Source organism: Carassius gibelio, chromosome B6 (assembly GCF_023724105.1).
Source record: "Carassius gibelio isolate Cgi1373 ecotype wild population from Czech Republic chromosome B6, carGib1.2-hapl.c, whole genome shotgun sequence".
Classification (NCBI taxonomy): domain Eukaryota; kingdom Metazoa; phylum Chordata; class Actinopteri; order Cypriniformes; family Cyprinidae; genus Carassius; species Carassius gibelio.
In genome coordinates, this window is record NC_068401.1 from 3,520,317 (window position 1) to 3,545,628 (window position 25,312).

Genomic DNA, 25,312 nt, shown 5'->3' on the forward strand with positions numbered 1-25,312 from the left:
TAAATAAATAAATAAATAATATTGAAGAAATATTAAATGAAGGGATTAATTATGCTTACCAATATACAATATTCTTATATAGTATAATTCTTGTATTTGAGTGGACACAGTTTTCGTTTATAATAGTTTTTTTCCAACAGGTTATAAAAAACATTCATGGAGCGCTTGGGAGAATTGGGCGGGGCCACTGAAGGGTATCGTCGGCTGCCATTGGACGAGACCCACAGAAGGCGGGACCTAAACAACCCCCACTACTCATCCATACAGCCCTTCACAAATTCACTTCATTTTTCAAAGCAGCGAGATCGTGCTTTGTCTCTGTTGTAATCAAACCACACGAGGAGAAGACCTACAGGAACATAAAGCAGCCGAAACACTGGAAAATATAAGCAAGAACAGCATTTCTCATTTTAGTCGTGAAGATCTCTGAATCCAGGAGTTCACTGACCCGTAAGTAATACATGTTCATGGGCAAAGTGTGATCTGTTCGTCTTTTAAGATCTTAAAGAGATGCATAATTAATAAGATCAGAAAACAAAAAATGAGTGAAACAAAATACTTTAATTAAATTTATGGGGAAAATAGACTCGTTGTGAATATATCAGTTATTGTAGATGCAAAAAAAAAAAAAAAAAAAAAAAATATATATATATATATATATATATATATATATATATATATATATATATATATATATACCGTTATACCCTTTCCTTTGTGATGGTCTTAAGAGAGCTGGACCGTATTATATGTGTGTGTGTGTGAGAAATATATCTATTTTTTTTATATTTACTTTGTATGTGAGTCGACAGAGACGTCACGTGCATTTTTTTTTTTGACTAAATATGTTACTCAGAAATATATTAAAAATGCAGTTCATAAATGCAATGACTTGAATACCCCTCTTCTATGATGAACATGCTTTACAGTTATTTATTTATTATTTATTTATTTATTCAATCATTTATTTTTATTCATTATATATTTTTTCATGGCTTAAGACTATAAAAATAAAAAGGTAAAGTCAATTAAAAAGCTAAAATAAACAAATGTTAGCAGTTTGGCAATAATATTCATGAATAATATAATAATAATACAAATATAAGCATATTATTATTATTAACTTTATTTATTTAATTATTTGAGTTTTTATGCAATTCGTTGTATTTCTTCATTATGGGACATTAATATTAAGGTTCATGCTCCTGTCCTCGGGCCATGAAGTGGCTAAACAGATGATTAGAAGATAAATGATCTGTTTCAAGACTGACAACAGTGCTAATAATTAAGGGCAGTTCTATTTATAAATGTTAAAATGAGATGCATAAGTAGCCTATATTTCAGCTGCATGTCCCTTCTTCTTCAGGATTTCTCAGCAAGAGGTGTATCTTTCTAGCCTGGTAATACCAGACTCTGCTACGTCACTTTGCTTCGTAGACAGAAGTACAGAAGCAAAATGAAATTGTGCGGAAGTAGGAAGTCTGACGTAGTCAGGCTAGTATCTTTCAGCTTCCTTTCCAAATATTGTTTGTCTTCTAGCTGAGTTTAAGAGAGCCAACTTGGGTTTAAGTTCTCTGAATCTCTGGATTCCCTGGACCTTATGGTCAGCAGTCAGGAAACGAGGGGTCAGAGGGGACACAGAAAGTGGGAAATTAGCTTAAGGTACTCAATAAAACTTGAACAAAAGGAAAATTTGGATGTGTCTCAACAATAGTTTGCTGAGGAATTACACAAGCAGGCTAAAACTCTGGCACAAAAGTCAGATTGTGATTTCATGCCATATTGTAATGGATGGGGGCAAATACAGTATGATGCACTTTGAAAGTGAATGGACTGAAACGATCAATCGATAGTTTACATAGTGGCCAATATCTAAAGAGGTGTGACTGTGCAATGAGGCAAACATCTGTTTTTTTCAGTGAACTTCACTGGGAAACCTTTACAATCATTGACCGTGAGTAAACAAGTATATCCCAGAATTTTCTAGAGACAAATGTGTAACATCAGCTCGGCGTGCCTGACCAATCGTATCCCTTTCTCAAACATTGTTCAGAATGTAAACATTTGCATCCAGTGCAGTCAGAGCTCCTGGGCTGGTGCTGACAGAGGGGTCACTGACCTCACATCCAAGGCCACATATGTGACCCTGATCCACAAAACCAGTCATAAGGGTTAATTTTTTGAAATTGAGATTTATACATCATCACTTTCCATTGATGTATGGTTTATTAGGATCGGACAATATTTAGCCAAGATACAACTATTTGAAAATCTGGAATCTAAGGGTGCAAAAAAAATCTAAATACTGAGAAAAACGCCTTTAAAGTTGTCCAAATGAATTCTTAGCAATGCATATTAATAATCCGAAATTAAGTGTTGATATATTTATGGTAGGAAATTTATTAAATATCCTCATGGAACATGATCTTTACTTGAAATACTAATGATTTTAGGCATAAGAGGAAAATCAATAATTTTGACCCCTACAATGATTATTTGGCTATTAAAAATATACCCCAGCGACTTAAGCCTGGTTTTGTGCTCCAGGGTCACATATCAGCATATGATTTCGTAAGCTGGCAGTCATGTCTGATTTGAGAGAGGTCTTGGAGTTCAGTTAGATTGCTTTTATTCTCTCTGTAAACTTAAGCTTGACTTTACCATGTGACATTCATATCTGTGCTTTTAAGTCACAAGACTGATCACGTTTTGGTATTTATTTTCATCATCATTCCATACTAGTGGTTCCCACCATATATCACAACTGTAGTCTGCTGCATTCATAAGACATTTTACTTCAAAATAATTGTGTTCTCATGTGAAGATGTTTAAAGAAGAAAATCAACAGACTCAAATCACACTCAGATCTTGCAAATCAGTATCTAATTGATATGAAATTTTACAGTCTTATTTGTACATTTTTGTACGATCTGCACTGATGATTACATTTTTTTCTTTTAAAAATGGTACATTTCCATATCATTCACATTTGTACAAACTGAGAAGAAATCACCGCCTTATAATCACAAATAATCATGTTGCATGTCCAAAAATACCAGTTTTGCACAATTACGATTAAATATATAACAGTTAATTTTACAGAACTGAATAACACATAAAATCATAAAAAGACATTCTTTATTTAGCATTTTCTAGATGTAGAGTTAAAAAGTCTCCCTGATTTTTTAGTAGAAATGGTACATCTTGCTCCAACCAAAGTATTTCCCAGAAAGACTTGATAGCATAGATAGATAAATCACTTAAACTGATCACATAACTATTAAAAACATGCATAATACAGACAGAGTAAGAACATCACTGATTTTTATCTGAAAAATAAACCTAAACTGGCAGTTTGGTAAAGAGCAATCATTACAGGGCAGGTCGTTCTGACCTCAGACAGGTCAAACATGGTACTAGAGTGGTGTTCTGTGAATTATAATGGAATCAATAATGTAGAATGTGCATATGGTGTTATTTAGTATCAGTAAAACTACCACAGTATTCATTTGTTAGGGGTTCAGTTAAGAGCCTCATATGGTGAAGACCAGGACTAGCAGGACTTTGTGTGAAGAGCACTGGTTGTGGAAGTGTTGAACCCCAGTTTACCCTCGGCAGCTTCTGGGGCTTTAATGTAAAACGGTGGGCAGGTGGCCTTTTGACGCGCATAAAGAGAAGAATTCATGTTTTCTGTCTGCTATTGTAGGTTTGCTGCACTGCAAAGCTGCCATTTGCTTTAGATTGCTTTTTTTAAATTATGTTTTGAAAGCAAGAACTGTTATATGTAGCGACTTTAAAACAGCAGTATTGTGCTGTGTGAAACATTCATCCTTGAATGTTGAGCTACTTCAGTTTAGGACCAATTTAAAGGTATGATGCCCTCATTTATTAATTGGAAGGCATTTAGTCTCAGAGTGCAAATTATATGTGATTCACTGTTTGCCAAACAGTTCAACCCGCCTAATTAAAATCTCTCTTATGTAAGCATGAATTTAATTGACATTATCCACATGTCTTTCAAATGATTTCCTATATTTATCAGCATGGTCAAATCAAATTCAATCCCGTGACGTCACTGTCTGCAGATGTTGACAGCCACACTTGTTACTCAACCATGCACAGCTAGTTAAGCATTTTAAATGGGTAAAACCTGTTATCTTCATCCTGCGTGCACACACACTTAAGGTGACTGTCAGTCGTCAATGGGAACCAGGTTTGGGAGTATTGTTGTAGGTCCAGGTCAGAGAAATTGAGACGGGATGAAATAATGTAAAAATAATTGTCTATGAAATATATATGCCTGTTAAATATATGCCTCACAGCACAGCGTTGTGCATGAGATATTTGTAAAGGAGACTTTAAATTTGTGTATAGAGACTGGAGCCCATCTGGTTCTGTTTCTTGACTCTAGTTTGAGGTTAGGGTTGGTGACGTCTGTATTTGTGAATGGTGATAAGGCAGCAGCACATTGTTGAATGGTCATCAAGGACAGTGCATTGTGGGAAACAGCTGCAAGGGATGATAAAACTGATCGTGACAGGACTTCTGACAAAACTGAGCTTTACACCTGAGTTATCATATTTCGCTCATCTCACAAGTAGTTAGTCATGGTAGATTAACCCTGTGATTGCCTTCTGTTCACTTTTTTTCCTGCATGTTGCTAATTATTATAATAATGCACTTACATGCTCTTTTTCTGACCGTCTGCTGACCTTCCTGTGTCTGCAGAAAGACTAGTTGATCTATACTCCACCACAAAATGCCTCACGAGTTACTAAATTTATCAGCTCAAATACACGTCTTTAATGACCTTGGCTGCAACCGGTTTTCTTTACTGGTCAACACGACATTAAGCAGCTTCGGGGCTGCCAAAAACGTGTATAGCAGACAGCCACGGGACTCCATGTCTCTCATACCCTCACATATCATCGTCATGTGAAATTCAAGCTCGTGCCAGAATTCAAATCCCCTCTGGACCCCAAAGAGGAGCTGCTGTTTGTAGTGCTTGATCAAAAGCTTGTCGCATTATCCTGTTGATGATGCTGATTAGTCAAATACAGGCAAAACTGAAGAATACCTCAGTGACATTGAGGTGGTCATTATTGCACAGTGAACCCTGATAGGGTGATTGGGGGTGTATTTGGAAGGGTTTATTTTGGGGGGTTTTAATTGAATGTAATGTTTTTTTTTTGTTTTTTTTTAATTTAATGCTAAAATAATAAGAAACTTAATAAAAAATCTTAAACAAGAAATTTGGGCTTAATGGCTTCATCCAAAGTCTCTTCTGCTTACCAAGGCTGCATTTGGTTGATACAAAAAAATACAGTAAAAACTGTAATATTGTGAAATATTATTACAAGTGAAAATAGACATTTTCTATTTGAATATATTTTAAAATGCAATTTATTCTGGGGATGCAATTCTGAATTTTCAGCATCATCAATGCAGTTTTCAGTGTCACATGCTGATTTTCTGCTCAAGAAACATTTATTAATATTATCGATGTTGAAAAGAGTTGTGCTGCTTCATATTTATGTAAAACCATATTTTTTTCCGAATTAGAAAGTTTAAAAGAACAGCATTTATTTAAAATCTTAACCAATATTAACAGTTGTGATGTTTAATGATCACATAAATCAGCATCATATGATTTCTAATCAGGCACAGAATATTTTAAAAAGCTCCCTTGCTGCTTTGACTCATTATGTTGCTAGTAGTATTACATTTTAATCTCAAGTCTATATCAGTCTCATTTAGAAATGGACTGGACTCAAGACTTTCCTCAATTATCAGGCCGTAAACGAACACACTCGTACACTTCTTCATGTGAGCTTCTGTCTTCCCACGCAGACAGTTGTTGTTGTGAGCTGTCTGTGTTAAATATATCATGACAGCTGGGTGTCTCAATGGCCGTACTGTTTTACACATTCTCCTGCAGCTTCCAGAGTTCAGTGGACTAAAACCTCAGTCATAAAATAAACAGTAACGCTGTTAATGTTATTGAGCTTCTGTCTTTCCAGGGAACATGAAGAGACTCTTCATTGAAGGGCGGGAACATCTGATGGCCTAAAATCACACCCTGGTGTGCCGTGCCTCATTGTTGACATCATAAACCGTTGGTTTAATAGCATGCATAAATGGAAATTAGGACTCGGGGGAAAGGGCCAGTAACTAAATCATTGAATAATCTTGGTGAATGTTTAGTTGACGTTTCTTTAGATAAGCACAGTGTCTTGAATGTACCGGTTTATAAATAGGAATTTGAATCAAGTGGTAGTGATGTGACTGAATTGAGATGATTTCTCATGATGAATTTGTGCATTACTGACAGGTGGCACACAATGCAGTGTTTTGAAGATGAATCAGAAATGAGAAGAAATAATATTTGCCATATTTAATTTTTTTTCTATACCATGGTATTCTTTAAGAAGTATAAAGCTAATTGCTAGCACATGAATATGTTAATCATTCTTTTTTGAGTATTATATTATTAATATTTTAAATATATATATTTTAAGGTTTCATTTTAATTTTATTTTATATTTAGTTGTTTGTGTAATTTTCTGTTTTAAATATTTAGCTTTAAATATTTTTTATTTCAGTTTTAGTAATTTTACTACTTCAACCTTTTTTATTTTATTCAGTCTCCAAGGCAACATTTCTGTTTCACTTAAGTTCTTTAAAGTTTATAATTACAACAACAACAAAAAGCTAGCTCTCAAAGCAACATTTCTGATTTTCATTTAGTTTAACTTGATGCACAAAATAACTAAAATTAAAACTAATAAAATAAAGGATAAAATGATAAAAACTATATGACATACTAATAAAAATGACAAAAACACAACAAAAATGATAAATCAACTAAAAACTAAAAATACAAATAAAAAATCTCAATGATATTAAAATAACACTGGCTTTAGTTTTTATATAACAATAACAGCCCTGAACATATAAGACAAATTATAGGTGTTTACAATTAATGCATACAGTTAATATTCATATAGTTTTAAATTCTGATCTATTTCAGACAACTCGCACGTGGGATATTGACTACTTCCACCATGGAACCTGTCAGATCAGAAATGAGTGTCCTTTCCAATGGGAAAGGTCATGACCTGGGAGAAGAAATGTGCGTGCCGATGAAGACTATGATGGAGGAAGAACAGTAAGCACTTTTAAATGTTCATAGATTTGTGCTGTAAGAGGAGATAGTTGCATGTGTGTCTACACAATGGGAAGTGTTTGCTTTGTCTTGTATCACCTGCACGAAGAACCAGGCCACTTTATAAACAGTGGTTCTCAGCTGCTCTTGCTCCTTGATTATTAGCATTGCGTTTTCTCTTCAACCCATTTGAACTTTCAACTTTTCACTGTGTCTCTGTGCGTCTGTACTGAGATCTTTCTTTTGTATACTCCTCAAATCACTTTTATCTTCTGGCATGGTGTGTTGACTTGTCTAAGTGCATGTTTACCTTATTTTTCCCTCCTGCTCGATGATGGACCTTCTCACACTCTCTATCATCCCTCAGCAGCTGTACCCATCACAACAGGTACGTCAATAACAGGAAACCAATGACTACTAGATGCAGTTAGGCCAAATGAATTGATGCAGCTTGCAAGGTCATTGTCGATTAAATGTCGACTGTCGTCCGTCCAGCAGGTTTGATGATCCTGGCAGCACACTTACTGAGAACATTGAGTTCCTGCCCAACGGCGAGGGAAAGAAGCCACGTTTCACTGATGTGAGTATGTGCAGCATTTCAACCGAAAGCATAACACAAATAGAAACTGAATGATATTTGACTGTGTTAATGTTCTCCGTCAGCTGTTGTAGCAGTGCTTTTGTCATTTTTTCTGTTTTGGTTACTCATCAGTTTCATTTCCTCTCTTAGTTTGAGGGGAAGACCTCTTTTGGCATGTCAGTCTTCAATTTGGGCAATGCCATTATGGGCAGTGGGATATTGGGATTGGCCTACGCTATGGCCAATACTGGCATACTGCTTTTCTTGTAAGTGAAATCCCTTCATTACTCTCTTAATGACAGAATGGCTGGAAAAAGTCATTGATTGTTGGGCATCAGTGAATCATCTCATAGTCATGCAAATGAACCGGTCACCTCCAGCCCTCAATGAATCTGAATGACAAGCATTTGGCACACCATTGGCTGTCTAATTGCTATGGTTATTAAGGTATTGTTTTACATGTGTTTTTTTCCAGGGATGCTCTTGAATAATTGAGTGTTCCCTTTTGGAGGCTGTTAATGTTGATTGTGTACCAGAAAGGGTCTTCATCCTGTTATGTAATATTTTAAATGACACATAAACCACCATTTGGCCTTTTTTTAAATCAGCCCATGTTTCAGGGGTTTTAAAGTACTGCAAATGTATGAAATTATTTAGATTTTTAAATTAAAGTGATTATGTTTTATCAGTCTGGTTTTTAAAGTGGTTAAGAAATGGATAATATGCAGTTAGCCTGTCATTTATTATATTTATTTTGCAACAATAAATAATTATTTGTGTATTTATATAATATAAACATATATAATTTAAAATTTAACATATATATATATATATATATATATATATATATATATAGAGAGAGAGAGAGAGAGAGAGAGAGAGAGAGAGAGAGAGAGAGAGAGAGAGAGAGAGAGACTAATTGTAAAAAGTTTCTTGTGCTTATTAAGGCTGCATTTATTTGATAAAAAATAAAGTAATAATGTGATATATTATAGCAATTTAAAATAACGATTTTCTATTTTAATATACTTTAAAATAATTTATCCCTGTGATGCAAAGCTGAACATGATCCTTTAAAAACCATTTTAAGATGCTGATTTATTATAAATGTTGGAAAGAGTTTTGCTGCTTTTTGGAACCTCTTATACTTTAGAAAAGTACAGAATATATTTAAAAATAGAAATCTTTTGAATATGTTAACGTTCAAAAGTATGGGGACAGTAAATGGTTTTCTTTCTTTTTTGACAGAAATCAATACTTTTATTTAGCAATGACGTGTTAAATTGCTAAAAAGTGATAGCACTTATATTGTTAAAAAAAGATTTCTAATTTCATGTATAATACAAAATATATTAAGTGTGTGTGATCTGCCATTTACTGTTTATTTCCCTCCTTCCTAAAATTTTCCACTGGTTAGCTCCACCCCCTCATCTATTCATGGCCCCAAAAAGGCCATGACCTGGGCTGACCACACCTCCTCCCTTCTACAAACACGACCTTCTTTTTAGAAAGCCCCTCCCCCATCCAAATATAGCTGTCATATTTGGTTTCTTCTTTGGCTGGGGGAGGGGAGCAGGGAGACGTCTGAGGCGTCTGTAGCTCCAGTCAGGTTACAGGCAACTGGAAACCACTGATCAAGTTACCCAACAGGCCAAGACTGCTTCCTCCAAAGATAGTCTTATTTCCGGGTATATAACAAGAAATAAATCAGCCTCAATTTGGGAGAAAGTTCATGCATCCCTCTCAGGAGGCAGTTGGATCAAGTCCGGTGTTTTTACTTTCCAACTCCACAAAAGACTCGCCTTGTAGGCTTATAAATGAGAAAATGGGTTTTCTGGGATATTTGTTAACAGTTTTCATTAGGTGATGACTTACATTTTGATTTGACTTTCTCATTAAGGAAGGAATCTTTGAAATTAAAATTTTGTGACTGTTTGCATTTCATATGAAGCATGCAGTCTAGAAAAGTAGTATTTGCAAGTGATTATGTTCATGAATGAATCCAACAAAAGCAGACAAGAACATGCCCTGGTCATATCCAGTAAAAAATGATGTCGATGTGCAAAAGGTTTTTATTGCAGGTTGTTGTCAAGGGAACATTTCTCATTTTAATGTAATTTAGATGTACTAAAATAACTAAAAATTAACAGTATATATAAATATTATATAAAAGAACCCAAACACTAAAATAAAAAATGACAAAAACACAAAAGAAAAGTACTAAAACGCAAATAACAAAATATTAATGAAAACTTTATCAGTATCGCATTGATACTAAAATAACTAAACTATCTTATTGCTTATTCTTTTCAATTTCAAAGTACAATGTGACCTGGATTTTTGTTTGGTTATCTGATGATGGATTTTCGTCTAAACTGAGCTGAAAATAGTATTTGTGCATCAGCTTTTTTAAATAAAATGATTAATGTTTATAATGCCATAATAAAGACATATTTGTGTTTAAATGAACAATGCAAATTCACATAATTCTCCTGTAGTTGTGTGGAGTACAGAGCACACAGGGACTGAGAGGACTTCCTCTTGAATACTGAATTGGTAGGCAGCTGTCGATAGTCCATGAGAACATTTGAATAGAGTTGTTATAGAGCTCATGCCCATTGTTAATCACTTGCCATTTATCAGGTTCCTGTCTTCCAAGAAGCCTTGCAATACACTAAAATCTGGGACATTTTGCCTCCTGGGGTGAAAGTACACTAATCGTTTTCCACCTCTGTGTAGATAAATCTTTTATCAGAATTACCTTTCTCAAAGTTAACAAACCCAGATTTTCCATTACATACGCTAAAAGTAAAGAATACGATGAATTGGTAAAATTGGTTGGTGGTGTGTTTGATCACAGGGATTCACAGAACAGTTTATCAGCAGATGTACTTTTTGGGTTCCAATACAAACACTGGCACTTTCCCAAGATTCATTCAGAAGTGAATCTTACTCAATAAAAGCATTAATACACCTGAAAGAGGTATATGGCATAAGGGACCTTATTTATATGAGACACATGCATTAAGTGCACTAAGAGGTCTAGTAGGTGTTGTACAGATGTGGAGTGATTGTGACGCTTGTATTTTGTCTTCAGGTTTCTCCTCACGGCTGTAGCTGGTCTCTCTTGCTATTCTATTCACCTCCTGCTGAAGTCCTCTGGTGTTGTGGGTAAGGTGAAGCTTTTTCTCCATCAGTGCGTTGTATCCTCATTAGGTGGACAGATGCACTGAAGTTATTCACCATTCTTACTGTTAAACACATAATTGTAATACGTGGCATCGCACCATAAATAATAGTCATAATAAAAAAAAAATTTGGATGCAGTTTTAAAGCATTTTTAAGCAGTTGATGGCATTGTTTGTGTATTGTTGCAATGTCATTTCCTTACTGAGTTCCCATGTTAAACTGTGGTGATCGCAGGCAATGACAATCATAACATGAGATACAGTGTTTTGTGGAAACCGGTGGTGAGATTTGTCTTTCTCTTCATGTTTTACTGACATTTATTTCCAGGAATCAGATCTTATGAACAGCTGGGATTCAGGGCCTTCGGAATGACAGGGAAGTTGGCAGCCGGAATCGCTATCACTCTTCAAAACATTGGAGGTAAAGAAAATCTGACAAGTAAATTAGCACAAACTGACTGTTTCCAGACAGTTTCTTTATTCATATTTTTTCTAGATGTGACAGATCGATCTTGTTTTATTCGTCATTATTCTGTATTTTCTCTTCATTCATTTAATAAATTTTTAGATGTTCCTAACTGCTTTTGCCAGTTAACTTCCATACCTGTACTTTCGTTCACACACTTTCTGAATTGGCAAAATTATGCAATTTGCTCTTTGCTGATAATTAACACTATGTATGTATAAATGTGTGTGTGTGCATAAATACATTTACAAAATACAAAATAAATAATTTTTTTTATATTGCAAAGTTGCATATTTTCCAAAAGTTATTTTAAAAGTATATTTATACTTAAAATATGTATATTTATTATAAAATCTATATTTTTCTTAAGTTGCATAGTTTTATAGTTCCAGCAGAATACAGCAAGCAAAATGAGCATAAAATCAGCATAAACCCCTGACGGCTAATACTTTTGAATTTGATTCTTCTAATTTACTCATTTTTGTCTTCCCTATAGCCATGTCCAGTTACTTATACATCATCAAGTCAGAGTTCCCGCTGGTGCTGCAGGCGTTTTTGAAAGCAGATACCACTTCAGGGTAAGGACTTTAGAGCGTCATTGTAAAACGCTGAAATGAAATGAGAAAATCTTAACCTTTGCTCCTCATACTATTTTGTCAGTTAAATGTGAATGAATTGACAAATCTCCGTTGACTATGTAGCCGCTGGTATAGACATATTGTCATTATCAGCTGACGAGTCACCACTGAGGTCAAAAACCTGTGGTCCACTGGGGCCAACACTCAAAATCTAGGAGAGGTGTTGTGGGCTCTGTGAACTGTGGGTGTTCAGTTAATAAGAGAAAGGCAGCTGATTGGCTGATACTATCTCTTTCCAAACAAAACATTAAAATGCAAAACGTCACTTACATCATCATCATTGCATCTCGTGCGCCACTGATGACGCTTCCTGACGCACACCTAAACGTGGCCTCATAACCTACCTTTTTAGCAAAGCCTTTGAATGATTCTTAATATTGTTTCTTGTCTTTATTTGTAGTAATGTGGGATTCTGTGTGAATATAAAGTGTGTTATAAATCAAATTTATAATATTAATATGAATATAATTTTTTATTGTAATATTTTATTATTAATAATATAGAATTATTTCTAATAATAATAATAATATTATCTTGATTACATATTTTAATTATTATTTTTGCATTCAAATGCAAATGTTTATTTAAAATTCGACTAATATAAAAACATTTATGCACAATTTCCTCATCACAGGCAGGCACAGCACTCAATTCAGCATGTGTTCGTGCCTGTGTCACTCATAGCACGTGTCTATAGGTGTGTTCGACTTCATGCAGCACTGCGCAGATCGAACGCAATCGGATATGAAACAGTGCATGCCAGTTAGAAATACAGTTTCTGTATTAAGCAGTTTAAAAGAAGTGCAAAAGCAAAACTATTCATTATCAAAACAAAGCTAATCATTATCAAAGGTGTACCGTTGATAAATATCCATACCGTTTTATCACCCAGGCAGAGTTTAAATGTTGTTACCAAAAGTCAGCATGTAAAATATATAACATCATATCTATAACATCAAAACATAGTCCATTTATTGTACTGCAGAGGAATCTTTATTCCCCTTATGATAATGTATCTTTATTATCTCTTACATATAATGTATAACACTTACACTTATTCATTTAGCTGATGCTTTTATCCAAAGCGACTTATAATTGCTACATATGTCAGCGGTTGCACGCCTTTGGAGCAACTAGGGGTAAAGTGTCTTGCTCAGGGACACAATGGTGTCTCACAGTGGATTCGAACCCGGGTCTCTCACACCAAAGGCATGTGTTTTATCCACTGCACCAACACCAATATAATGTTGCATTTCCACATATAGTAGTCTACATATAGAACGAGAGGGTCGAGAATCAACATGCCAGCCCCCACTTCAGTGTCTGAATGCCGGGACAAGTGAGGAGTGGAGAGGGTCTGAAAATAGAGGAGTCTCAAACGAGGCCTGGATCTACACACTGTGCAACACCTTGTGACTCTGTGTGTGTGTCCTCGTGTTCACAGTGTGCTGGTTACTTGAGTCCAGGAGCAGAAACTGCACCATGCTGCAGTCAGCTTTGGGCATGATATTAGATGGTCTGTGTTGCTAGTGGCCACAGCAATTAAAACATGCCGTCTCATAAATCATGAGAATCGCAGACTCAGACTGGAATCGGATGGAGTTAGACAGGTTGATTCTGGAATAGTGTAGATGTTTTTCAAAGCCACACAAATGAAGATGCTGTTAGTTTGTCACAAAGGTAGAGGAACAGAAAAGGAGACCAGTAGACAAAAATAGGCATTCAGTTATAAATATATATATATATATATATATATATATATATATATATATATATATATATATATATATATATATATATATTTTTTTTTTTTTTTTCTACTGTTTGCTGGTTCATTTTGTTGCCCTTTTTATTCATACTTCATTTACAGCTCTTACTATAAGTTAAGCAGAAATGATAACCATAATTGGATATTAGTGTACACTACTTTTGAAAAGTTGGAAGTCGGTAAGATATTTAAATATTTTTTGAAAGACTCTTATGCTTTATAGCTGTATTTATTTGATTAAAAATTCAGTAAAAACTGTAATATTGTGAAATATTATTACAATTTAAAAAAACTTTTCTATTTGAATATGTATTAAAATGTAATTTACTCCTGCTGAATTTTCAGCATCATTACTCCAGTCTTCAGTGTCAAATGATCATCCAGAAATCATTCTAATATGCTGATTATCTGCTCAAGAAACATTTCTTATTATCATTGATGCAATATCAATGATGCATGTTCAAAAGTACAGCATTTATTTAAAATAAAAATCTTTTGTTACATAACAAATGACTTTAAAGTCATTTTGATCAATTTAAAGCATATTTGATGAATAAAAGTAATAATAAAAAACTCTCACTGACCCCAAACTTTTGAACTTTAATGAAAACTTAATAAGAACTTTTTGAACTTAAAAAAATTTTTTTTTTGCACACTTATATTGAGCAAATAATCTATAAATATATATTTTAAAATGTCTGTAATTTAAAATTGCAAGTATTAAAAGTACATAAAATGTAAAGTATTAAAAGTACATAAGTTCACAATCCAAGTGAACAATAATCACCATAATGGTGACAAGTATTTACAGTATGATGCCTCTGTTTGATGTTTTCAGTAAATTGTTGTGTTAATCAATAAAATAATTGACATTTGACATATCTTGAATTGTCTGTTTCTGTAGGGAATGGTATCTTAATGGAAACTACTTGGTGGTGCTTGTGTCTCTCTCTGTCATCCTACCTTTGGCTCTAATGAAACAGCTGGGTGAGTCGATCATTTCTACTTCAGTCATCTCATCTGTCTCCCCACCTCATTAAAGTGGGTTTCTGTGTACGTTTGACCCAGTTGTTTGGACCGTTCATATTACAGAGCATCAGTTCAAGCACTTTAAAAGCACATTCTGTTCTCATATAAATCAATACGCCAAACCAGTACAGCATGTTTATCTGACGGTAACAGTCCGTTTTAACCACACACAATTCTGTTTTTCTTGTTTTGACGTGTTTATTGTAATTGAATCAAGTTGACCTTGTCAGTATTTGTGTCTTGTTGGCTCTGCCAGCACATATTAGCTCTTGAGATGAGTGATAACTCACTGTGCTTTTCTTAGCTCATGCATTTATAGTTGCAGGGATTCAGGCTTGAATGCATGTATGCAGCATGTCGATTGACAGTAGCACCGTGACGCCATATTGACTTGCTTTGCTATATTTACATTTTTAGGATACCTTGGTTATGCCAGTGGTTTTTCACTCAGCTGCATGGTCTTCTTCCTCAGTGCAGTAAGTATTTACCATCATCATCATTGTCATTAGTTCAGATATTACTAGTTAATATGAAAACAAAATTTACTTCAGTCTTATTAAGCATGATCCATAAGTTCATGCTATTCCAGAGAAACAATATGAAGTTATCAAGACATTCACAAATCATTTATTTGCTACAAATATAGTTAATAACAAAAATCACCACCTTCCTGTCCCTTTATCTCATCCATAATTCAGAGTGTGTTGAATCACAGCTTCACATAACTGTTCGCCCGCACATTTTTTCCCCAGAGGAAGCAATCTACTGCATGCATATTATATCATATCTACACACAGCAATGCTGACTCATAAAACACTTGTTAAGACTGACTTCAAAAGAAGACAACTGAGGCTTTTAATTGGTTACACTCTCTTGGGATAAAATTATGATTTTCTAGAATGTTTCACAAGTGTAAGGTTTACATTTACATTTACATTTATTCATTTAGCAGACGCTTTTATCCAAAGCGACTTACAGATGAAGACAGTGGAAGCAATCAAAAACAACAAAAAGAGCAATGATATATAAGTGCTATAACAAGTCTCAGTTAGGTTAACACAGTACACGTAGCATGGGATTTTAACTAATATAATAAATAAAAAGAAAACAGATAGAATAAAAAAATAAAAGAATAGAGCAAGCTAGTTAGAGGTCTTTACACATACACACACACATACATATACAATTGCATAATAAATGAAAAGAAAATAGAATACAAAAAGATTAGAAAGGTAGTTAGATTTTTTAAAGAATAGAATTGGAATAGTGAGTGTTAAAGTTAGAGGGTCCAATAAAGATGGAAGAGATGTGTTTTAAGCCGATTCTTGAAGATGGCTAAGGACTCAGCTGTCCGGATTGAGTTGGGGAGGTCATTCCACCAGAAGGGGAACATTTAATTTAAAAGTCCGTAAAAGTGACTTTGTGCTTCTTTGGGATGGCACAATCAAGCGACGTTCATTTGCAAAACGCAAGCTTCTAGAGGGCACATAAGTCTGAAGTAACAAATTTAGGTAAATGGGTGCAGAGCCAGTGGTAGTTTTGTAGGCAAACATCAATGCCTTGAATTTTATGCGAGCAGCTATTGGAAGCCAGTGCAAATTGATAAACAGAGGTGTGACGTGTATTCTTTTTGGCTCATTAAAAATTAATCTTGCTGCCGATTTTGATTTCAGGTTTGTCATGAAGTATTCGGCCCATTGAAGAATAATGGTTTAGGGGAATTAGGAGAATACACACATACAATAAATACATGGCTTTTTCACCTTTAAAACATTGATCGCAAGATCAAAATTCTATAACAGCTATATATAAACATGTCAAAAATGGTCTTATTTTTTATTTTTATTTATTTATTCATGCATTCATGTCATATAATTTTTTTGCCATCCAGTTTTTTTGACGCAATTAAAAGGAATACACACAGAACAAACTCATGTTATTTGTTAATTTTCATGTTTTTTTGGTATTTCAACTGCTGTTAAGTATCATTACTTTTAACCCCTTTGTAGTTTTGTTATGTCTGTATGTCTTTGGGCATGTTATCTGACACGTGATGTAGCCATTAGAGGCCTGAACATAATTTTATACAAAAATGTAAAAAAAATACCTCTTTTGATATTTATTCTTTACATTTTTGCAGTACAGTTTGTTTGATGGCAGTTAGAGGAATACACACAGGAAGTACTGATGTTCTTGACTGAATTATATGTTGAGTACTTACTACATACAATATATACATAAAATAGCCAAAATGACCACACTAGTAGTCTTTTTGTTATTGATATTCTGTATTTTCCATTTTAACTGTGCCTTCTGTATTTTTAGGTGATCTATAAGAAGTTCCAGATTCTGTGCCCATTTGAGGAGTTTTCAGCCAATAGCACGCTGACACACACTCATTCAAACGTGACTGTGAACCACAACCACGGCTACCAGAACGGACATGTGATGGAGGACGACTCCTACTGCAGTCCGCAGATGTTTACCGTCAACACACATGTATTGCACAATTTAATTTCTGCTTTTACATTTACAGAAAAATGTATCAGAACACACTAAAACAGCACTCTCTGTCCTACAGACTGCATACACCATCCCCATTCTCGCCTTCGCGTTTGTCTGCCACCCTGAGGTCCTGCCCATCTACACTGAACTGCGCAAGTAAGTCGACGGTGTTAAAGCAGCACTGCGACCGTTATCTATGTTTATGCAAATTTAATTTGCATTGTTTTTTTTTTCCTGCAGCCCAACTCAGAGGAAGATGCAGCACGTTTCCAACGTCTCCATTCTGATCATGTACACCATGTACTTCCTTGCTGCTCTCTTTGGATACCTAACATTTTACAGTAAGTTTAACACTTTTATATTTGACTGCTCCTAGTACTAGCAAACTGGATCTTGCATTTGGTCCAGTTTTATGTATGCGTTATATTGCATGTAAAATTAAATACAGTCCAGCTTTGGTTGACTTCAACACATAGTTCATTTTTAGAAATGTATCTGATAATGGCTGTAAAAATAAATTAATATCAATATTAGTTGTTTTTGAATGCTAGAATGTGTACTGAGAGTTTGCAGATTTCTTACTTTTTTCATACTTCCGTTATGTGTACTTTCTTTGTTTAATTGTTTTGCTCTCTTTTTTTTTTAAAGGTAACTTTAAAGGTGCTTTATTAAATAGCTGCTAGTACTATTTCAGCATTTTAATATTCACATGAGATCATCTTGAAATATTCAAATCATAATGTACTGCTTAGCATACATTATTAAAGCTGCAAACTAAGTAGATGTATTCTTGAATTTTGCCGCAGCTAATGTTGAGCCCGAGCTTCTGCACACATACAGCAGGATCGACCCTTACGACACTCTCATCCTCTGCGTGCGTTTGGCTGTGCTCACCGCCGTCACGCTGACTGTGCCCATCGTTCTGTTCCCAGTGAGTTTAACACATTCATATGCTCATATCATTGAGACTGTGTTGTTCTGAGCATTTTTACCACAGTATATCCACAGGGTGATATCAAATAAATCATACAGCTAACGAAAAACTGCATTGCTTTTGCGATTTGCTACTCTTGCCCAAATAACCAGGAATAATATAAAATATAAAAGGTAAACATCGCTTTGTTTGTGTATTATTAAATTCACTGGATTATTTAAATCAATACTGCAAGGTTATGTAATACAGTGGTACTCAACCCGGGGGCTGGGACCCACTAGGGGGCCTCACCACACTTTGTTTAGTTGTAAACATAATCAAATTAAAACTAATAAATAAACTATAAATAATAATAAACTAAAATTATATATGTTAATTTAACTTTAACTGAAATTAAAAACAGAAAATAGAAAAAATTCTAATTCGGAATATTAACAAAAACTTAATTTTATTATCTGAAACTAAAATAACACTGCACTGATCAAAGGTTTATGCCACCTTTGTTCCTGCTAAAACCCTTGATACAGATAAGCTCATATTATATTTCATAATGTAATTTCTTCCCCCTTGTCAGTTTTTATTTTATTTTGCTTAAGAACCAAGGTTCTTGCAAAACCTGGATACATTAAGGAATTTTAAAAGTTTAATTTCTAGACCTGGAAAAGTCAAGCATAAGTCAAGGTAATTTTTATAATGAAAATAAGTTATTCTAATTATGAAAACATATTTTATCATGAAGAAATTTATTTTTGTGGGTAAAAAAAAAAATCTAATCAAACAGTTGGAAAACTGTAAAAAAAAAAAGTTTTTATAAACTTATGGAATTATGGTATTTAATTATTTAAATATAATGCCACTCCAATAAGCTGTTTTGTCATTACTGCTACATCTAGCCTTTTTGTATTGTAGAGAAGTGGGACTTTGGAGTCAAAATGATTAAGATGTTATATATGAATCATTTAGGTTGAATAACACAGCAAAAATAACTACTATATAGTTATTGATATATAAAATAATTGATGCTGCCCATGATTTAGAGGACAGGTTAAGCTTGCTGTAAGACCTCAAAGTGGCTCAGAAGTTACTTAAATTCAGTCATTAAAAATAGCATTAACATATTCTCAAGCTTCAATCTGCTACTTTTTCTCAAAGGTGCGAAGAGCCATTCAAGAGATGATATTCCCTAATAAGACCTTCAACTGGATCCGACACATTGCCATCGCTGTCGTTCTCCTGACCTTCATCAATATGCTGGTCATCTTCGCTCCCAACATCCTGGGCATCTTTGGCGTCATTGGTGAGTCGTTCAATCATCACTGACCCAACAGCCCAAAATCCAAATGAGGTCAAATGTGTTTTCTGAGGGTGTTCAAACAAGTGTCAGAAATGACAAAGCAGAGACTCACATTGGCGTCACTTGTTTGTCTTGCTTTCTCGGTGTGGGTAAGGGTCACTGACACCGTCTCTGGCCTTGAGAACAGCTTCAAATGTCTCCATCGCTTGTTTTCACAGATAATGTTGTGCTGCTAAATCAATATTTTTGTGTTTAGCTCATATTACTGGAAAGAAGGCGAGTGTCAGGGTTCGTTTTGACCATAATGATGAGGAAAACAAAACAGATCAATGACATGAAACTTTTTTCTGTTCAGGTTTCTAAACTAAAATTATTATTTTTATTATTGTCAGATTTAAAGTAAAAAAAAAATCTATTTTAGCCATTTTTAAAATTTGTGATATTTATTACAAATATCAATATTTTTACATTCTTTGAACATTTTACTGAATTAAATGTTTAGAAAATTTATAATTAGCTTTATGTGTTCTTTAAACACACACACACACACACACACAAACACACACACATATATATTTCATTCCAGAAATCGTTTGACATTGACCCATGAGTCTTACTTTGATGACCATAAAATAGTTTCTGTGAACATCGTGTTCTCATTTAACTTTTCATGTCTCATTTTCATCAGTTTTAATTGTCATCAGTGTCAGATTTAATTGAATTCAGCTGATTAGCTAATCTATATTTGTCCTGCTCTTCCTCTTCCAGGTGCAACATCCGCTCCGTGTCTTATCTTCATCTTCCCTGCTGTCTTCTACATCCGTATTGTTCCCAAGGATAAAGAGCCAATGCGCTCTACTCCTAAAATCTTTGTGAGTTATGTTTGTATAATTTATGACTACCCAGTAAGACAGAGAAGTACATTTGAAAATGTTTTTTAAAAGCTTCACATTGAGAAAGGGTTATTATATAGAACAATAAAACCACAATTTTCGTACTTGAAATAAATAAAACATTAACTGAAATAAGATTAAAAACAAAAAAGTTATATTATCTCATTTATATTAAAATAACACTGACCTTTAAGGCAACATTTGTGATAGTTGTTAAATGAATGATAAAAACCAAATAGATATTATATATAGAAATAAATGAAGAAAAAAAATAATTACTAAAACTTTAACTAAAATTAAATTGAAAACAGAAAATAAAATTTTAATCAAAAACTATGATTGTATATACTAATTTATACAGCACTGATCCAAGGTTAATGCTACTTTATTCCAGTTACCCTGACTCTGAAACGACCAATCTGAGTGGTTTTCCTAAGCTCTATATCATCACATCTAAGGATTTATATAGTGTTTATATCTCTTCTAATGTAAAAAAAAAAGATGCATAGTATAAATGCGCTTAAGAAAGTCATTTGTTTTGATTAAGGACATAATTATTTTTTCTCTTTTTCTCAGGCTGCCTGTTTTGCTGGACTGGGCGTGTTGTTTATGATAATGAGCTTGGGCTTCATCATCATTGATTGGACATCAGGCAGCAGCAGTGGTCTGGGTGGCCACTAGGAGACAAACTCTGATGAACGACGATGTGTGTTTTTGTGTACGTGCCTTTGTATGAGTGTGTGTGGCATTCGTTAGGTTAGTGATGTAACATACTGGAAGGTGATCTCATTTATTTCTATCCATATTTTTCTACACGTTATGACACAGAGGATGCCCTATCCCACTGTGGGCAGAAAAAAGGTGAGGGGGACCCAAATCAACATCCCATTTTACACAGATAGCCTGCCGTCAGATAATGGGGAAAATTGCATTACTCTAAAAATTCAGACTGATGTTTTGTATTTTAAAACCTGTAAATGTACTGATTTTGTTTATTTGGGCAGAGCTTTTTTATTTATTGAAGGGTTGGTGCATCCTCACTTAACCTGTAGAAATATGCTGCTTCAGTTTGCTTGTCGTTATTTTTATTAACTCTCACTCTCTGTTTTATTAATCCAGAGCTCTTATACTTGACACTTTTTACTGCAAGTACTGTGGAAACACATAATTGCATTCTTCAAGATTTCTTTTAAGTAACAGCAAATTCTTTGTACAATAGCTAGCTGTATATTAGATTTCTACATATTTAATTCTACATATTACTTTGGCCATAGAACGAGGATGTTGTAGAGGTTTTGATTGCTCTCTGGGAGTTAAATGAAGGGGGAGTTTGGTAAAGATGGATCGGTAGATGGTTTACTCCCCAGTGGGCTTTGGACAATCAACATTCACATTGCCACCTATTTCAGATAACTTTCAGTGTTTTCAGTCAAGTGAGAGTGCAATTTATCATATCGCACAATTTCACTGTGCCAAAGCTAAGGATTTATATAACCAAACTATCATGAATCATATTTTCTGTTTTCCTAAAGTATGCACAGTAGTCATAGAATGCAAGGCGTGCCTTAATCACATGGAGATTTGAGCAGTGAAAAATGTATTTATTTAATTGTATCGAATATATTTAGCAGTTGACTGGATGAGTAGTAGTGTAAGAGTATTAGTGTTACAGTATTAACACATACAATGACAGTGTCCTTCATCATTTTTGTTTGTGTTGTGTTGAAGATCATGATGCCTGCATACTCAAGGTCATTTACACAAACCCTAGATATGGACCTCATATACATGTACAAAACCATATTTTACTTGAAATAGACAGAATCTCCCCTGGATTACAATTCAAACAATCAAATTAAAGCAATAGTTCACTCTATAATTGAAATTAGCTGGAAACAAACTCACCCTCATGTCATTGAAGATATAAATCAGTTTGTTTCTTCATGGGAACAGATTTTGAGAAATTTAGCATTCTATCACTTGCTCACCAATGGATCTGCTGCAGTGAATGGGTGCCGTCAGAATGAGAGATGAAACAGCTGATAAAAACATCACAATAATCCACAAGTAATCCACAATTGGTAAGCAAGTGATGTTATGCTAAATTTCTCCAAATCTTTTCTTACAAAGAAACAAACTTATCTATATATTGGATCACCTGGGGGTGAGTACATTTACAGCAAATTAAAATTTTCTGGGTGAACTATTTGTAGAAGCTGCTCTCAATATCTCACATAAAACAGTTGTAAATGTTTTCTTTCTTCTTTTTTTTTTTAACAGATGTGTTTAACCTTTCTTGTAATCGGAGTATATGTGGACCTTGTTTTGGTATTAGCAGTAGTTAATGAACCAGCTGAAATGTAGAAACAGGAAAGGCACCAGTATTTTTTAGTTTGAAGGAAACTTGTTGCTTATTTGGAGTTTGAAATATCTCGCTCTTACTCAGTGGTTGATGTGATGCTTTCAAAACTGTAATGTATTGAGATTCTGCCAAAGTATTATGCTGTGCAATCCTATTGTACAATAAGTTGTGCTAATATTATGTGCCGACTGATGACTAAATGGGTTGGTAGTGGCAGATATTGATACACAATGAAAAAACTGCAACAGATGTGAGCATACAGTTCATTTCATCACATTAATGACAAAAAAATTAGATAAGACTTTAATTTGTGATGTATGAAATGTTGCTGACATCTTAGTTCTGTTTGCATTGTCAACCAAAAAACAAACTGAACTTTATGCTGGAGATTGAAGTACAATGCCAGTGGTCCCTGAGTGTCACTATTTAACACGGCGGTGAATTTTTTTTATTTTTATTTTCCTAAAACTTAATGTGTACTTTTTGAAGTAGTATTTATCCAAAATACTAAAGAAAAGTGCCTTTACAACCAGCTACCTTAGATGCTTTTTGATACTACACATACACACACACACATATATAATACTTTTTTTTTTTTTAAACAAGGATTTCTATAAGTGCTGGTAAATAGCCCTTGAACTTTAGCTTTTTTTTTTTTTTTTTTTTTTTAAACAATGAATAATACAGTTACAATGAATAATAGTTAGTAATTTGAATATTCTAATAACATAATAATATTATTTTTTAATATCATTTTAGTCAAGCTATTGCCTTGCTGGGGATATTTTGCTTCAACCAAAGTAGCATTGGATTGAACATAAAATCAGGGGCACTGAATACTGATCATTTTATAATGTGATTCATATGGTATGTAATGCAAAAAAATATTATGACTGAAATTCTGTAGAGGATATTTGTCTAAATGCTGCCCAGTTTATATACCTTTTCTTCAAACAAGTCTTTCTAACATTTGTTATATTTTATCATACAGATCATTAGATTTGTTCCTTTTTTTAATAAGGAATACACAGATCGGTTAGTTTTTCCAAGCATTATTTACACACACATCTAGGCCTTTTTAATTGATACAGTTGGGTTCATGTGATAGATTGTTTAGTGCATTCATATATGTTGTATATAAATGTGAACCACTTTCATTTGTGATGCATATTTAGCTTGTATAGTGTAAATAGCAGAACCACTTTGACAATAAAAAGCTGTTTTTAAACCTGTATGTGAGTTTTGCATTTGCTGTGCTGCCTATCTTATGACTTTTGAGTCAATAAATTTACTTGACTAGTTAAGGCTTCTAAGATTGTAAAATACTGTGATTAGGTTTTCTAACACTTGAGGGCGATGCTTGTAGATCCAAGTGGTAAATGTCAGATATAATAGGATATTCTAAACTGTCATTTAAGTGAATTTTACATTTTTTACTGTTTTTATTTATCTACATATGTGTGCTAAATGCTGACTATTTGAATAGGTTTCTGCGGTTTCTTTAAAGCTTAAAGAGAAGTTCAAGTCCAAACGTGCCGTAGGTCTAAATTTTGACGTTCAATTCGCGAACCAGTGGTTCTTTTGAATCGGTTCTTTTTGATTGTTTCAATCGAATTGATTCGCACAGCGCATGCTCGTCACTCAAAGGCTATCCATGTGGTCACATCTTAAAGACATTTATTTAACTCATTATATAACATTATTGGATTACAAAACATTACATATTAGATTACATGCCACTTCCTTACATCCTTAGAGAGGTAGTGACTGCTTTTTTCTTGCAAGTTTTTTTCTCTTTTCTTTATTTCTTTCTTAAAACACTGAAAAATAAACATGGATTAAAGATAAAAAAAATTAATATATATTTACAATTCCAATGAAATAAAACTTGTAGCATGTACATGTAGCACAAGCGTGCTAAATATTAGAGGTGCTCCGATCACGATCGGCCGATCGTTATGCGTATCTCCTCAGTAAAGCCGGTTTTCTAATCAGCGGTTAATTCCATCAGGTGCGTGATTTCACATAGAGCAGCTGTTACTACACAGAGCCGTTGTTAATAGAGAAGATGCGCAAATCACGTTAATTTTCAGGGTTTATTGGCCCATCTTCTCAGTTAACAACGGCTCTGTGTAGTAACAGCTGCTCTATGTGAAATCACGCACCTGATGGAATTAACCGCTGATTAGAAAACCGGCTTTACTGACGAAATGCGCATTAACGATCGGCCGATCGTGATCGGAGCACCCCTACTAAATATAGTATGCAGATAGCTTTATTTGTAATTACTTGTTTATGAAAAGTATATATTTTTTAAATAACCCATGGAGGAAAAAGTATTACTTAGATAAGATAGATTTATTTATGTTTCTGTAAACCAACAGAAACATTATTAAAAGCTTTATTAAAATATTTTTGTGCCTTTTGTGAATGTTTCTTCGTATTATTTAAACTCTACCTTGTGAATAACAATTATATTATTATATTAG

The 25,312-nt window shown here is 34.0% G+C and overlaps 1 protein-coding gene across 5 annotated transcripts; it reads left to right on the forward strand.

Annotated features, from left to right (window-relative positions):
* Positions 1-279: 279 nt before the first annotated feature.
* Positions 280-24,055, forward strand: LOC127960061 (sodium-coupled neutral amino acid transporter 3). Of its 5 annotated transcripts, none has more exons than XM_052559602.1 (17): positions 280-450; positions 7,031-7,168; positions 7,533-7,553; positions 7,661-7,745; positions 7,896-8,011; positions 10,843-10,916; positions 11,262-11,354; positions 11,896-11,977; positions 14,710-14,792; positions 15,252-15,310; positions 17,161-17,334; positions 17,417-17,496; positions 17,581-17,681; positions 18,147-18,271; positions 19,427-19,571; positions 20,337-20,440; positions 21,038-24,055. In XM_052559602.1, the coding sequence occupies exons 2-17, from the start codon at positions 7,065-7,067 to the stop codon at positions 21,140-21,142; spliced, it is 1,551 nt and encodes a 516-aa protein (XP_052415562.1). In that variant the 5' UTR covers positions 280-450; positions 7,031-7,064; the 3' UTR covers positions 21,143-24,055. The 5 variants fall into 5 exon arrangements, with proteins under 5 accessions (XP_052415562.1, XP_052415563.1, XP_052415564.1 ...); XM_052559603.1 differs by having other exon boundaries at positions 7,664-7,745; XM_052559604.1 differs by having other exon boundaries at positions 7,536-7,553.
* The last annotated feature ends 1,257 nt before the right edge of the window (positions 24,056-25,312 follow it).